Below are 16057 nucleotides of genomic sequence, written 5' to 3'. Positions count from 1 at the left end.
GTGGAGAACCTTATTATTTCAAAGTCAGTCTGCCCATCAGTCAGTTACAATATTGGGAACAGTCAGCCCCAGCCCAGAGGGGTCCATGGGCCAGGCCATGGGGTTCAACAGATGAAGACCTAGGGAAAAATGGAGATGTTTTTAGGTTCCACTAGAGGTAAACAGAGACATTTGAGGGACAAAGCGAGGGGTATGGAGCAAGCCCAGGCTCAGGCCATGGCTGTCCCATGCCAGGTGTTGGAGCCCTGAGATGGAGCAGAGGATTCTGCCTCCTGCTGGGACCCAGCTGCTGCTCTGGCAGCCAAACTCCTGCATGAATTTCTAGAGGACCAAAGGAGCTGCCCTAGGATAGCACATCCTGCCATGGGCTCATGCTTAGTTTATTTGGGAAGTGCTGGAAACCAGTGCTGTCATGCTCTGAATTTATTTATTTATGAATTGCTCTTCTTTCTCAGCATATGTGCAGTGACTGAAGTTGAGCAGGGTCAGCTGTGGCCAGTCTGAAGTAAATATCCTTAAAATAAACACAGGAGCAAGCCTGAAGGACATTGCCACGGCCCTTAATTTTAACTGTAGACCTTTTCCTTTCCCTTTCGACTCTGATGTAATGAAATAAAGCATCTTATTTTCTTCCATTGCCAGGGGCCTAACTGAAAACAACCCCCTGCTGATCTCTGCTGCTCAGAAACAGGGAGTTTTATTGGCTTTAGTTATTGCATTTTATTCAGAGCTTTGTATGTGGGTGAGTGAGGCCCCCAGAGGGATTCAGCAAGGATTTGCATTCCATTTGTGTCCTCCAAGTGCTGGCTACTGGTGGACTTCAGGCAGGGATACTGGACGTGTGCTCCAGAGCCCATGTGGCTTTCATGTGTGGAGGGAAGACAAAATCTGGAAGATGGCTGTGGGACAGAAATCTGCAGGATGTCCTGGGAACTGACCCAGGGATGAGGCTCCTTTCCAGCAGCTTGCAGAGCTCTGCTGGGCTGCTGAGAGTGGGCTTTGCAGAGGAACTCACTCAAGGACTCTGTCTGTGGGTGTTTTTATCCCTGATGCATCTCGGGGCTGGTTTGTACAGCTTGGCAGCCCAGGGGGAGGCTGGACCTGCTGGGGACACTGAGGAGCCCTGGCCTGGGGCTGCTTTGGGGTCTGCTGGCTCTTGCCTCCATCCAGTGGTCAGGAGCAGGATTCTTAATGAGGCTGTGCCTTGGCTTTGAGTGCTGCACCATAATGGAGCTCTTTGGGATTTCCACAGCTTTCTCTTTGGAGACAAGGGATCATTTTCTCAACTGTTGAGCTGCAGGTGCTCCACAGGGGATAACATTTGCAGCAGAGGTCTCAGGGGGATCTTTTCTGTCTTTGCGTTGAGTCACAGAGTGGAATTTTGCCTCATTTTGAATTTTAGTGTGTTCTGTAGATCAGCTAAAATCATCAAAATTCACATTATTGCTGGCTAAAGCTTCCTCCTGGGTTTCCACCACTCAGCAGCCCTGGCTTCCAGTTGGGTTGGACATGGCAGCTTGGCCCTGCATCCCACAGCAGCCAGGCCTGGGCTGACAAGAGGGGGGGAAGCAAATGGTTGGCTAAGAGAAGCTATAAAACTCAGTGTTCCTGAGATAATTAGTATGTTGGGAAAGTGACAGGAAAAAGAATCAAGCAAAGCCAAGGTCAGTGGCTGCTAATTAAGAATCAGCACCTTGTGTCAGCCTGAGCTGTGGCTTGGAATTGAAACATACCCCGGGAGAGACCCAGAAAGATAAAGGTGATGGAGTTACCCAGATAGCAGCTAACAGGATTTGAGCAGGCGTTTAAGGTTTCATTCCAGCCTGGCTGATAAAAGGGGCAGAATGAGAGAAAATAGTGTGGGGGGAGGTAGGTGCTTTGCTTCCAGGAGGGATTTTTGCCTCTGCAGCTTCTGGAGCATTGAAGATGTAGCAGGGTCTGAGGAAGGGCATCTTCTGGCTAAAGAAATAATGGAAGTGACTTTGCTTTTTCTCAAAGCTCTTCCTCTGGTTTGTTGGGGTTTTTTTGAAGCTTTTCTGGGAGGATCATGTCAGTGTGTTTGGTCCCAGCCACAGACTTGTGGGAAGGTGGGAGAGATGGGGCTGTTGGGTGCTGCAGGTGCCAGCCCTTCTCCTCTCCTCCCCTCTTCTCAGGTGCAGAGGTACCTGTCTGCTGCCTGGATCTTCCTTTGGGACAGAAGCACAACAAAGGATTAAGTGACTTTGGTCCATTGAGTTCAGGTGGAGTTGTTTGTTCAACCTCCATTAAACATTCAGTGCAGAGGCATCCACATGAAAAATGAAGCAGAGCAAAGGGCCTATCCTGCAAATCTCCCAGACAGCTGCTGTCAGGGAGTGGGACCTGAGTGTCCCCTGTCTCCAGTCCAGGTTGGAGCAGGCTGGGTCACGGTCACAGTGCTTTGGGGGGAGCTGTGTTACGTGTGGGGATGGCAAGGACAAGACTTGGGTCCCTGCAGGGCAGCCTTGGGATGCCCCTGCCAGGAGCAGGTTACATCTGGTATGGTCATGACAAGTGAAGGAGAATTTCTTAGTGGAAGGTTATTACTGAGCAGATTATTTTGTTTTAGAGGGAGGCAGTAAAGGTGCCCTTGGTTGTAGGAGTGAATTTGTATGTCAGCGTTGCTCTGTCTTCTGCATGGGGAAGCAGTAAGAGGTTTAATGCATGTGATTTTCATGGTGGCTGCAGCCTGTTTCCCTTTGTCATCCAGGTGAGTGGTGCTGGGTGGGAGCTTCTCGACCTTCCAGCACCCAGGGCAGCCAGGAGCTGGGCAAGAGCCCAGAGCTTCTTTTCCCCTTAACAGTGGGTGCAGAGGGCAGGAGCTGAATATGTATTAACCTGAAAAACTGCACAGCATTTCTCCTGCATTAACGTGAGCTACAGCACACTAAATCTTACACTAAATGTTACACCACACAGTGGATTTTCAGCAGAATGCATGGGTAGCAATATGACCCTCTCTGATCAGTTAAGGGACCCTCTCTGAACAGTTAAGGGTGTTGCTGAAGCAGACATGGAGCTCAGTCTGAAGTGCTGCTTTGCTGTTAGAATTTGCAGTTCCATAGCCTGGCCTGGTGCTCAGGGCAGCTCTCAGCATGTGGTCTGCTCCTCCTCACCCCTTCCACTGCTCTGCAGCACAGAGGATTATAAAATTGGATGGTGTTTGGTTGTGTGGACTTCAGACAAAAAATGTGCCCAAAACATGCTGTAGCAGTGCTGTTTATTTCAATGAATGCTAAGCAGATAGGGCATTGAGCATCCTGATGTGTATTTCAGGCTTCTCAGCTGCTAACTAAGGGACACAGCCCGTGACATCCCTGTTTTGCAACCAGTGCAGTTAGACAGCAAATGCAGCCAGTTTAACAGTGGAGAAAATGTTTCACCCAGAAAATGTGAGGCTAATGTGAGAGCCAACCAAAAGCTGACACTGATGGAGGGGAGAGTGTAGTGGGGCCTGGAATGAATACATTTTTGGGCTGCAAAGGGTGTGACTCTCCAGGGATTTATTTCTGTTGAAGAATCAGGAGGAAAAGTCAGGCTGGTAGTAAGGCAGGGTGCACACACAGGACCAGTGCAGCACCTCCACTCCCTCTGGTGTCTTATGGAGGGGAGACCTCTCTGGAGAAGGGGAGGCTGCCTGCTCTGCTGGACAAAGTGTCTGTCAGTGCATGGTGACCTACCATGGGCTTTGCTTTCCAGGATTTCTTGACTGACCTGATGATGTCTGAAGTTGATCGCTGTGGTGAGAATGAGCATCTCATTTTCAGGGAGAATACACTGGCCACCAAAGCAATCGAAGAATACCTGAAGCTGGTGGGGCAGAAATACTTGCAAGATGCCTTAGGTACGTACAGAGCGTTGGCAACTCACACCCAGGGAGGTCCTGCTGTAAGCTGCAGAGTGCTCTGTGTGGTGGGGACCATCAGTTGAGCCCTGATGGCCATGGGTGGCACCAGCATTTACCTGCTGGAGGGTTTCTGTGGCAGCAGGGTCCCAGCTGGGGGCACACGTGTGGCTGCAGCGGGCAGCTCTCTGCTCCCAGGTGAAGGTCACCTCTGAGTTACTGCTTTAATCTGCTTTCAGAGGAGGTAACAAACTGATATTTGGAGGCATTATGCTGCCTGCCAAGCCTCTCTCTACACCAGCAGTGTCACAGAGGCTGATTGAATCCTTCCCCTGATTGAACACCCCCCCCAGAGATGCTCCCCCAGTTCCTTGCAGCACTGCTGACTCATCTGAGATCTCCCAAGTTCCAGTGATGAGAGTTGCCTCCCAGATCACCCTGGGAACCCTTCTGGGTTTTGTTTTGTTTTTTAAGTGCTATGTTTATGGCTCCAAAAATATTTCTCTTGATGCAAATGAAAATAATTAGAGCTTCTGCTTCTGGGCAGGTCAGGAAGGAGCTGTTGCCTTGCTGTGTGCAGCCAGCACAGGATGAGGAGATGCTGCCTTTAAAGCCTTATGTCTGAACCTCAACTGAAGGCAGCTAGAGAGTTTCTGTTAATGTGTTTAATCTTTCAGGATGCTAGGTTCCTAATACTGGATTTGTGTAATTTTAGCAGGAAACAAAGAAACATAAATACTTTATAATAAAGATCATAATAATGACAAGGTTGAGGAAGTGGAAACTGTTGAGCAAGTTCAGTCAAACCAACAGATAGCCCACAAGAATAAGGGAAGGGATATTATTTATTTATGTCTTGTAATGCTTTCTGTTTGAAGGCAAGTCTGTAAGTAGATTACCTTATAATATTTCTAAAAAACCAAGAGATAAATGAAGGCAGAGAATTTTGAAATATTCCCCTTTCCAGGCTCAATGCAAATGCTTCCAAGGCACCTCCATCAAGTACAGGAGGAGCCTGCGGTTCTTGCTCGCTGTTCCAGGGGCTGATTCTGTGTAGACCCTTTTATCAGTGAAATGATTCATCTGTGTGTCAGGAGGTAACACAATACAGCAGAGCACTTTCCTTTAAACCATGAAGCACAAGCAAGTAATAGGGCCAGATAATCACAGCAGGCATCACCTTCAGGCAAGCAGAGATGCTCCAGAGCTCCCTGGCAGAGCTGAAAATACATTGGAGAAGCTCTCCAGTACATAATTAAAATCTGTTTTGGCAATAGGGGAGGAATGCAGACTAGAGTGGGCAAAAAATAGGAGGATGGGAAAATCCAAGATGGTCAGGAGCTAGGAAATGAGCAAACCTGCTGGAATTAGAAGAAAAACAAAGCAAAGGTCCCTAGCTAAACACATCATCTGAATCCCCATCATCCTGTCCCCTGGTCTCCCCAGCCACTGCTCTGTGCTCAGAGGGATGGATGACTGTCACCCCCAGGCAATGGGAAGGACCCTGTGGCCAGGGTCTGTGCCCAGGTAGCCAGGGCACAAGAGTGAAGAGCTGGCACAGCCAGTGTGAGTCCATGCAAGGGTGAAGAGCAGCCAGGCAGCAAACAGGAGTGCAGGGAAACTCAGAGAAATGTTTTAGTTTGATTTTGTGTGATGGTCGGCTCAAAATAAACCAAGGAAATTGTTTCTTTCTTTTAATTACCTGCTTCTCCTGTGAATCACACTGGCCTGCCAGCACCAGGGCACAGTCTGCAGGAGCAGCCCATCTGACAAATAATTACAGAATTTGCCAGCCTACATCCTACTGGATTAGCCCAAGGGAGCATCTCTGGAGCTGGTGTAATGGGGGTCGGGGCAGGCTGGGGAAGCAGGAGGGTTTTTTGGCAGTGCAGTCCTGATGCAGTAGCCCATAGCCACAGAAGCAGAGCTGCCAGGTGGGGAAGGGGGCTGCAAGCTGCTCATTGGGACCCTGGGTGCCTTTCTGCAGGGTGTGCTGGATTGTTTTGTGAGCTCCCAAGGCAGTGCTGGCTGGTCCTGGCTCCACTCAGAGATCCTGAGAGCTGGTGGGCACACAGCCTGTCCCAGGAGCCACTGCCTGCTTTGCCTGGCTTCTGGTCAGCTGCTGGGATGGGGTCACTGCTCAGGCACTGGGGCTTTGGTACAGAATTGTTTGAAGGCTGCGTCTCTCGTGTCTCCAAACCCCCTCACCCACTGTCTGTTTTACAGGGGAATTTATCAAGGCACTGTACGAATCAGATGAAAATTGTGAGGTGGATCCCAGTAAGTGTTCATCTTCGGATCTTCCTGAACATCAGAGCAACCTGAAAATGTGCTGCGAGTTGGCCTTCTGCAAAATCATCAACTCCTACTGGTGGGTGTCCCGGGAGTGTGGCTCCTCTCCACATGCTCCCAGCTAGCTGCAGGGGACAGGGAATAAAGGGGAAAGTCTGGAATAGAGGCCAGGAATGTATGTCCTGGATCTTCTGCTCATGTAGGGATTCAGCCTGCATCAGGCAGCTGGGCTCTGCCTGCCTCCCCAGAGCATCAAGGCCAAGTTTTGAAATCCTCCCTGCAGCAGGCAGGACCTGGGGCACTCCTCCTGCCTGCAAGGAAGCTGCACCAGCACAGGCAGCTTTTGTTTAGGCAGATGTTCTCTTGTTGCTGAGAGCTGGAGCCAGGAGGCTGCTGTTCCTCCTGGGTTGCTGCTTGGCTCAGCATCCTGCATTCCTCTGGGTTAACCCTTCTCTCCCAGCCCCAGGGTGCTTGCTGAGGCAGAGGTGGGAGCTCGATGCCTTCTTGGCCCAAGGCCTGGTATGCAGTTGGAGGCATTTCCTAGTTGTTTATTCTCAGGGTAAAGGTTCTTGCAGCTGGTTGGGACAGGCCTGAATGTGCAAAACTGATAGGCATAACGTAGTCATATCTTGTTGTGGCAGTGGCTGTCAGGTCAGGACATGGGAGTCTGTGGGTCTGTTACAGATGCTGCCTGCAAACATGACCTGAAAGGGGAAAAAATGGGCTCATGACTCTTTATTTGGAGAAATAAAAATTATTTTATTTCTGCTTCTTGCTGGCATCCTCAGACACTTTAGTTTCGGTCATATGAGAGCATGATAATTTTTATCTTCCTGCTGGATTTAGAGTCTTCCTGCTTAGAAGCCTGGGCTTAGTTTTTATTAATGTATTTAGCAGCAACACTGTTGCTGCAAAACATCAACTGACAATAATATTGGAGGAAGTCTTTGATATTAAGGATTTCTCATTTTTTCTCCTATTCCAGCTGTTGTGTTGAGGTCTGAAAACTCATTATGTATAATCTCCCAGGGAAGTGAGTGTGCCCTCCTGCAAGCCCAGGAAGGGAATTGCTTTTCCTGATATTACTCAGAGAGAGAACAAGCAGTGAGAGACTCACTCCTTTATCTACCACAAATAAGCAAAGGGCAGATTCCTTTACAGGTACCCTATACCTTATCCTGGACCAGCTAATAACTCTCTGACTCAGGAATGGTGTTCACTTGCTCTGCTGCTTCCAGTCACCAGTGGCTTCAAATTGTTTAAATTAATTTCTTCCTAAAAATACCCAAAGCAAGACTAAAAGGTCACTCTAAAAATAGTCTTGAGAAGTGACCTAAGCAAAGCCAGGAATTCACAGGAAGCCTTTCCTTTGGTCCTGCCTTTCCAAGGAAGACTGGTGCAGCCAGGCTGCTCCTCTGAGTGGTTCCCTCTTGCTCCGTTGTGCTCAGCAGTTTTTGGGGATTAATTGGACTGATGAGTGCTCAGGATTGGCTGAGGTATCCTGACAGCTAATGATCTTGCTTTAAATAGAGTGCCAGAGTGTGGATGCTCATCTACCGGAGAGAGTCAGAGAGAGGAAAGAGGCTTACAATGGCTGAAAATTGTTGTAATTATGACATAATTTGGACATCTGGAAAGTTTCAGTGTAAGCAGAATTTCAGCATCTGGGAGCTCGTTACTGGAAAGTTGGGTAATGAATTACGGGCCCGTTTGTCACATGAAGCCAGCTAACTGAATTCCATCCACTGTTACACAATTAAACTTTTATGGTCTCCCAGCCCATGATAGTGAGCAGGACTCAGGGGCTGTGTGCAGCCGGCGTGTACGTTTTCAACTGTTTACTTTCCAGTAACTGTACAACCTGTCCTGATCATTCAAGCCTTAAATTGCTTAAAGGATTCTCCTGTTTCTGGGCAAATACCATGAAGTAAAAGAGCTTTGTCCAATTGTGTGTATCAAGCCAAAGACAGAGGAGAATTTATCCAGCCAAAGATGTTAGCTAATGTTATTTATAAAGCACAGGGTAAAAGACCAGGCAGCATGCACATGTGGTTCTTTGCTTCTAGTGCTCTGTTTTGGAGCTTTCCAGCTGGTCTTGCAGCTGCTGGACAGTGGATGGTGTCTCTGGCCATGCTGCTCCCAAGGTTTTCTCTCCTTCCCAACTCATGTGAGGTTCAGATGCAGGACCGCCAGTCCCAGAGGAGGTGCAGGCCAGTGAGAAGCCGACTGACATGGCTTTGCTTCTCCCAGGTAGTCTCTGCAGTAAAACTGGGAAAGCTTCCTCCAAAATGGCTGTTAGTAAAGGAGATTTATGGTCTAAAATGGAGTCTGACCCCTCTTCAGTCTGCTTTTGTGCCATCCAGCTCTGTCAGTAAACAGCTCTGGCTTTGGAACACAGGCAGTGGTTGCTGGCCAGGGCAGCCTCCAGGTCCCCTGGGACCAAGGGCAGTGTGGTGGGATCCATAGCCAGCATGTTCCTGTGGGTGGGAGTATCCAGCTGAATAAATAATACATGCTGGGAACAGGATAAGGTGGGAGCAGGGAGCTGGGGAGGGCTGAGCAGAAACAGGCAGCAAGATCTCCAGTGATAAGAGCTGCTGCAGCAAGTGTCTGCTGGGCCCAAGGGAGTTCTGGTATCCAAGAAGGACCAGGCTGAGGTCTGTGCAGTTACAAGGCAGGAGTAACTCTGGTGGGGCTCTGTGTTTGTACTCATCACAGCAGGACTTGATCCCAAGTGTTTCAACAGGAGTATTACAATTTGCACAGCCCTCCCTCCAAGACTGTGGTGCTGCTGGTGTCTCTGACAAGGAGGTCCCACAGTGCTGTGTTCCTTCAGGAAGCACTCTCCACCTTGGTGGCTGAGCTTGCACTCACTTTGAAACCCCCCTCACAGCCACCTGACCTATGAAGAGCTGTGCTGCAGAGTTTGTTTTGTACCTCTGGCCTCCCTGTTGCCCAGGGCTTTGGTATCCAGCACAACCAGGAATATTAGTCTGATGGGAGCTGCTTCTCTTACAATTTTATGGAGCAGCTTTGCTTTTTCCTGTGCTGTTTGAGTCTCCTCACAGGCACTCTGCAAGGAAAAGGCCAAGAGATCCACACTGTGACTGATGTGGATCAGCAGGGTGAGACCGTGGCAGAGGTCTGGGCCGTGCCCCACAGCTGCTATGAACCATGTTCTGTTACTGCTGTGAGGCAGCTTGGACACGCTGCCCTTGAACTCACCATCCCTGCATGTCCTGTTGTTTCAGTGTCTTCCCAAGAGAGCTCAAGGAAGTTTTTGCCTCATGGAGACAAGAATGCAGCAACCGAGGCCGCCCGGACATCAGCGAGCGACTGATCAGTGCCTCCCTGTTCCTCCGGTTCCTCTGTCCTGCCATCATGTCCCCGTCCCTCTTCAACCTCCTGCAGGAGTACCCCGATGACCGCACTGCACGCACTTTGACCCTCATTGCCAAGGTCACCCAGAACCTTGCCAACTTTGCCAAGTAAGCCGGGGTGCAGGCATGGGAGGGGGAAGGCAGCTCTGGGGGTGTAGGCAGAGCCATGGTCCCACACTGACCACTCCTTTCCTCAGGGAAAGGGCCTGTTTGTTTCCTCTTGGCTTTTTCACCCCTGTCTCTCTGGGACCCATTCCCTCGCCGTCGGGTCAGAGAGATAATTCAAATTTCCAAAACAGGACATGTTTTATGAGAAGAAAAACAAGCTGTTCTGACCACACAGCTGAGCAGGCGGGGCAGCAGGAACGCCCGGCACAGTCAGGTCCTTTGTCCCATGATGGCTGCACTGCCCACTTCCCATCACAGGCACCAACAGGATCACAACCCAAGCACCAGTAATGGTGTGCAGAGCTCAGGAGCTGTTTTTTGACTCCTGTGAGCTCTGGGACTTTCTCTGCTATTAAAATGCAGCTGCCTGAATTGGGAAGGTAGGACAAAAGAATGACTATCAATTTCTAACTCAGTCCATTGGTTTGATGGAAACAAAGAGAGAGATTTCTGAAAACATTTCCACTGGCTGCATCTCTGAGCTACTTATCCTGAGCTATGATATCAAAATGATGAGTTTTCTGAAGCATGAATGGACAGTTTCTGTCTAAAGCTTCTTAGATTTGGAAACTAGCTTAGTACACACACTGTCAGTCAGAAATGCACACACATACACACAGACAGGAGTGGAAGACATACAAGCATGTTACATGAGATGACAGAAATTCCCTATATTCCTGACCAGTCCCTCACAAAAGGGTTTTCAGATTTTCAGCACTTTGCAGGAAAGACTCTTTAACTAAGCTGACATTAGTCAAGCCAAAGTGATCAAGCTGAGCTGTCCTGCTGATGGCACAGAGCTGAGCCCCTCCTCACAGCATCACTGGCACCAGCACAGCACCAGCACAGCACCAGCCACTGCTGGTACAGCTGAACCACGAGGCTCTCCCTCTTGTACTCTCAATAAGACATCTAACTGAGAGCAAAGTCTGGGTGGAGTGCTTGGTGGACAGAAGGAGGTTGTAGGAAGCTCAAGGGGACAAACAGGCTGGCCCAATCGTGGATGTGGCTCTGCAGGGTGACCCCCAGCAGGGTTGTGCTGGGGCAGCAGCACTGGCAGTGCTGGGTTTGGCCTCAGTGCCTGCAGGAGAGTGTGCAGGATTCCTACCAGCATCAGTCACTGCCCTCTCATCAGCTGATGGTGCTTGCTGTTACAATTTCTTTATTTCCAGTGACAGGTCCTATTTCTGGAGGCTGTGTCCTGACCCAGCAGTAAGATACACTTCATTACCAAGAGCAGCTTTGTTTCTCTGGCTTTCACCTTCATTTCTACTGTGTAGATCCCATGCTGACAAGAACTTACCTGGATTAGGCTGTAGTTAGTTTTGGTTCCATGATTAGTGAGGTGTACTATGTGCTTGCTAGCAGCCCAGGGATCCCAAAGGCTTTGAAGGGTTCAGATGCCAGAGGAAGGCTCTGCTATTTTTACCTGTGTGGGTACCTATCCCTTCTGTTGGCTGCACTTTTATTTACAGGATTTAGCTGAAATTTGTATGGCTCTCTCAATAGGTTTGGCAGCAAAGAGGAATATATGTCCTTTATGAATCAGTTCCTGGAACATGAATGGACTAACATGCAGAGATTTCTACTGGAGATTTCCAATCCTGAAACCCTCTCAAACACAGCTGGCTTTGAAGGCTACATTGACCTGGGCCGGGAATTGTCCACTTTGCACTCGCTGCTCTGGGAAGTCATTTCTCAGCTGGAACAGGTATCTGGGAAGGTGGCAGGGGCAGCAAAGTTGGCCAGTGCTGGCTTAGGTACCACACCACACACCTCCCTGTGTCCATCAGATACCAGACCATTAGCTGTGTCTGTGCACAGCAGAGCTGTTACCAGCCCTTTGCACTTCCCCAGCCTTTGCACATGCTCGTTCTTTACATCCTCTTTGAGATCTTACCCTCCTCTGCTCTTTATCATTGGAGGTGATGATGGAGGGGAGGTGATAATGGAGGGGCAGGTGGGATGTGAAAGCAGAGGTGCTGAACACCAGGGCTTTGTCTGCCCCAGCAGATTCAAAAGGTTTCTTTTTAATTAAAAGGATTTTTGTCAAGAGACCTGGACCAGGCTTGGCTATAGCTGTCTTCATCAGTATCTGAACTTTGTTAATCACACTTTCACTGCTCCACAGCAGCCAATGGTTTCCAAAGCCACATGTTCTGGGACATCCCATAGCCTCAGCAGTGGGGGTAAATGATGGAGAAAATGAGTGTTGTTAATGTGCTTCACTGAAGAGTCCGTCCAGCAATTGGCAAAGCCCACAGTACTCTTGGCAGAAATACAAGATGTTGGTAGTAATTCTGTTCTTTTTTCTGCCCAGGGCACTACAACAAAACTTGGGCCTCTGCCTCGGATCCTGAGGGATGTCAACTCAGCACTCAGTAACCCAGCCTGCGTGCAGGTCTCGGTCACGGCCGATCACACCGCGTCCACACCTAACGCTGGCAACAGCATCTCTGCAGGGCTGCAGAAAATGGTGATAGAGAATGACTTATCTGGGTAAGAGCATGAAGGGTGGCCTGGCCACAGACCAGGGAAATATGGAATAGCCATCTACTGCCAAAACCTGAGCAGGGACAGGCAGGATAGGGTGTAGGGTGGAGTGGCCTGATCCGTCGGCTAGGCTTTCCAGTTGGAGAGCTGACACTGGATGTGGTTCAGCTCAGAATCCAGGCAAAACAGAGGGCAATGGTGAAGGCACATGGGTGCCTTGAGAGCCAGAACTGGGGATGTGGTTTGGTAAATCAAGAACATGGTAGTTCTGGTCTCAGCCAGTGAGATTTGGCTGGAGAAGCAAAATGCTCATCCTTTGAGGACTTGTTTGTGCTAACCTCAAAGTGATGGGTATCCCCGTTATGTTCATTAGGTCTCTGAGCATGTGAGATTTATTGGATTGGCCTTATCTGTCTTTGTAAGACATAGAATATGTGCTGAATTCACTGCGATCCAGATCCAGACATTTCCCTAACAGCTGCTGAGCTCTAGAGACCTTACAATGAATTCCAGTCTACTCTGTCCAGTTCTTATAGTACTGGGTGTTTTTAATGGTGAGCAGTGATTCACAGGCCCAGTCACCTGAGATGCTTTTTGGCCTAATAATGTGAGGAGTTTCATTCATGGGGAAGATGACTGTTGCAGACCTACGTTTCTGTTTGTGGAGAATGTAATGGAGCCCACACAAACTGAAAGACTCTGCTAGTAAAACAGTTTATAAGTGGAAACTGCATATTTAACAGGAATGAAAGGCAGCAATGATGCTGGACTTGGTGTAATCAGAGCTTTCATCTCTAAGGCTTCCCAGCATGAGGCACAATTATTTAGATCTAATGCCATGGAGGATCTCTGACAATGTGCTTTCACCCAAATACTTGCTTACAGTGCACCATCTTTGATCAGTGGTATATTCACATTAAGCTACTATAAAGCTCTTTCTTCCTATCCCCAAGAAATCAATATTGCCTGTATGAGTGTTGCAGCAGGAGGAATGGGTGGATCCGCTTCAGGTGCTGGGCTTCAGCTCTGCTCTGCCTGACCCTCAGAGGTTTAGTGTGGATCAGGCCCCTGTGGAGCTCCATGCTGTACAAATTCTGGCCAGGATATTCCCTGGAGCTCAGGGACAGCCCAGCTCCTCCACAACCCTCCATCCCCCAGCTCCCCTCACACCGTCCCTCCCCACCAGCACCCCTGGCCAGCCCAGCTCAGCCTCTGGGTTACGTCCCTGTCCCTCACAGCCGTGCCACGCTGATTTCTTCTGAGTGATTTCGTTTTTTCTGATCCGGTGTAGCATTCACAACTCTTCTTTTTTGTTTTGTTTTCCTCTCCTCTTCCTTACGCACTGACTTCCCCGCAGTCTGATAGATTTCACACGGTTACCATCTCCAACCCCTGAAAACAAGGACTTGTTTTTTGTCACAAGGTCTGCTGGGGCCCAGCCCTCTCCTGCCCGAAGCTCCAGTTACTCAGAGGCCAATGAGCCCGACGTGCAGATGTCTAATGGCAGCAAGAGTTTGTCCATGGTGGACTTGCAGGACAATCGGCTCTTGGACAGTGGGGCCAACGCTCCTGGCACGGCTGACTCCCTCAATGACAGTCAGTCGTCCCTCGGGCAGTTGCAGGGCGTATGGACCACGCGGACTCAGCAGAACAACGTGACGGGCATGGCCACCGTGCGCCGGGTGGGCCAGACCCCCACCACACCCAGCGGCGAGAGCGCTCCCGGCCGGCCCCAGCTCCTGGCACCCCTCTCCTTCCAGAACCCCGTCTACCAGATGGCCGCCGGGCTGCCGCTCTCCCCCCGCGGCCTGGGCGACTCCAGCTCCGAGTGCCACAGCTCGCTCAGCTCCCACAGCAACAGCGAGGAGCTGACAGCCAACAAACACGGCTTCACCGCCCCCACCGCCAGCGAGGACTTCACCCGCCGGACAGGGGAGCTGGCGCGCCGGCAGCTCTCGCTGACAGAGAAGGGCGGTCAGCCCACCATGCCACGGCAGAACAGCGCGGGACCGCAGCGGCGGATAGACCAGCCACCCCCGCCACCCCCACCCGTCAGCCGTGGACGGACGCCGCCGTCCCTGCTCAACACGGTTCAGTACCAGCGGCCTTCCAGCGGCAGCATGATGTCCTCCTCGCCGGACTGGCCGGGCAGCGGGGCCCGGCTCCGGCAGCAGTCCTCCTCCTCCAAGGGCGACAGCCCGGAGATGAAGCAGCGCACGATGCACAAACAGGTGAGTCTGGGTGTCAGGCGTTGGAGGGGACGGGCAGGGTCAGACTGCGGACTTGGAGGAGGCGTTGGCTGGTGGGGATTGCTGCCGTGGGAGGGGATGTCACTGTGGCACCGAGTTACCACATCAGTGACAGCCCCACTGTGGCACTGCATGTGGGGATCTCAGCTCTTGCACCTGGCTTGGCCTGAAGAGGAGGCTGTCCTGGGACAGGGGCACAGACCGTGTTCCTTCTCAGTGTTTCTCCCTTGCGTGGCACGTTGGTGTGTGACTGACACAAGGCAGTAGGTGACAAAGACACGAGGGCTGTGGCAGCCATGCCTCTGGCCTGCTCTACCATCTTGTCACCGCTTTGCCTCTCCATGCCCAGGCTCTCATCCCATGCCATAGCCAACCCTGTGCCATCTCCCAGACATGGACCAGGCACTGATCTTCTCGTCACTAAAAGTCTCTCTGCTGTGGCTCCTGTCCCAGCAGATCCATGGCTCTCCTGGACACTCCCGTTTGCTCTGTGAGACCCCCCTGTCCGTGCCCCTGGGGAGGTGGGAGCAGTCAGGAGGGGTTGTGCTCCCCACCCGGGGTGAAGTTCCTGCTGTGCAGAGCCCTGCAGTGACTCAGGTCCCAGACCACGTGCTGGTCTGCACAGAAATAAATTTTACTCTTCGTGGTGCTAAAATTGAAAGCAGTAGGACACAGACCGAGCCCTCTGGTTTTCCTGGCATGGATAAATTGTTTTTCTAGTGCTCATTTATTCATTCTACATTTCAGAACTAATCCTGTAGAAAATTAACACAGTAGGGTCTCTCAGTGCCTAAAGGAAGATTTTTAAAAGTAATGTAAACCCAGAGCATGTGGACAGCTGGCAAGTCGCTGCGCCTCAGCCCAGGCACAGTATTCAGGCACCTTTTCAGCAGTGCAGTGTTGAAAGAACAACAGAGTTGGTACAAGGTGGTACAAGTACCTCTCCTTTACCTGGCAGCCATGGAGGCCTTGGTCACTGCTGCCACTGCAGTGATGTCTCAGCCCCATCTGGAGCTGCTCTGTGCACACAGCATCGATTCCTAAGCACTGACATTAGCAATCATGCCGTGTAGCAGCATTTGTATAATGTGGATCAATGCTCATCAGGTGCAGAGGGCACAGAGCTCTGCAAGCAGCAGCAGCCTGTTTGACAGCAGTTTCTTCCAGCAAGACAACAGTGAACTCTGTGTGACCTTCAGAAAGCTCTGACCAAGTTGTGTGTGCCAATCTTTCCTCCACTCACCCCTATTATGTCTCAAAGTTTCTCTGAAGACCTGAAGACCTCAGAAGGCCTCTCCTACTCTTGCATAAAGAGTATCTCTAAACCATAATGAAACTGCTTGCTTATAGTTGGTGGTGTAAAATGCTGTTTGAGAACAAAGAAACTCCATTTGGTGGCCATTTTAGTAGAACCTCATTCTGTGAACCTCATTCTTGCCAGCCAGAAGCTCTTCCTCTACTTCTCTTAAGTTCATCTCCTGAACTGACTTCCAAGCTGTCCCAGGCTGGATCAGATACCCTTTTTTACTTCTTCAGAGAGTGAAGAGGCAGAAGGACCTGTCTGTGCACAGTGGGCTAAGCTTTATTCATTGACATTCTTAACTAGTGGTCTT

At 50.4% G+C, this 16057-nt stretch overlaps 1 protein-coding gene across 13 annotated transcripts in view; it reads left to right on the top strand.

Moving 5' to 3' along the window:
- The window catches only part of DAB2IP (DAB2 interacting protein), a 167308-nt gene that overhangs the window by 141807 nt on the left and 9444 nt on the right, over positions 1–16057 (top strand). For 11 of the 13 annotated variants that reach the window (XR_011730240.1, XM_071766002.1, XM_071766000.1 and 8 more), the window contains 6 exons: positions 3718–3862; positions 6089–6233; positions 9406–9642; positions 11212–11413; positions 12023–12201; positions 13553–14426. Coding sequence is in view for 12 of the 13 variants with exons in the window: in XM_071766002.1 (XP_071622103.1) it covers positions 3718–3862; positions 6089–6233; positions 9406–9642; positions 11212–11413; positions 12023–12201; positions 13553–14426 (1782 nt within the window). In the remaining variant the exon portion in view is untranslated. The remainder of the gene's footprint in view (positions 1–3717; positions 3863–6088; positions 6234–9405; positions 9643–11211; positions 11414–12022; positions 12202–13552; positions 14427–16057) is intronic. The other 2 variants (XM_071765998.1, XM_071766007.1) reach the window with 1 other exon arrangement.

The sequence above is a fragment of the Heliangelus exortis genome, chromosome 22 (genome assembly GCF_036169615.1).
Source record: "Heliangelus exortis chromosome 22, bHelExo1.hap1, whole genome shotgun sequence".
Taxonomy (NCBI): domain Eukaryota; kingdom Metazoa; phylum Chordata; class Aves; order Apodiformes; family Trochilidae; genus Heliangelus; species Heliangelus exortis.
Note: the sequence above shows the minus strand (reverse complement) of the source record. Positions and strands in the feature narration are given on the sequence as shown.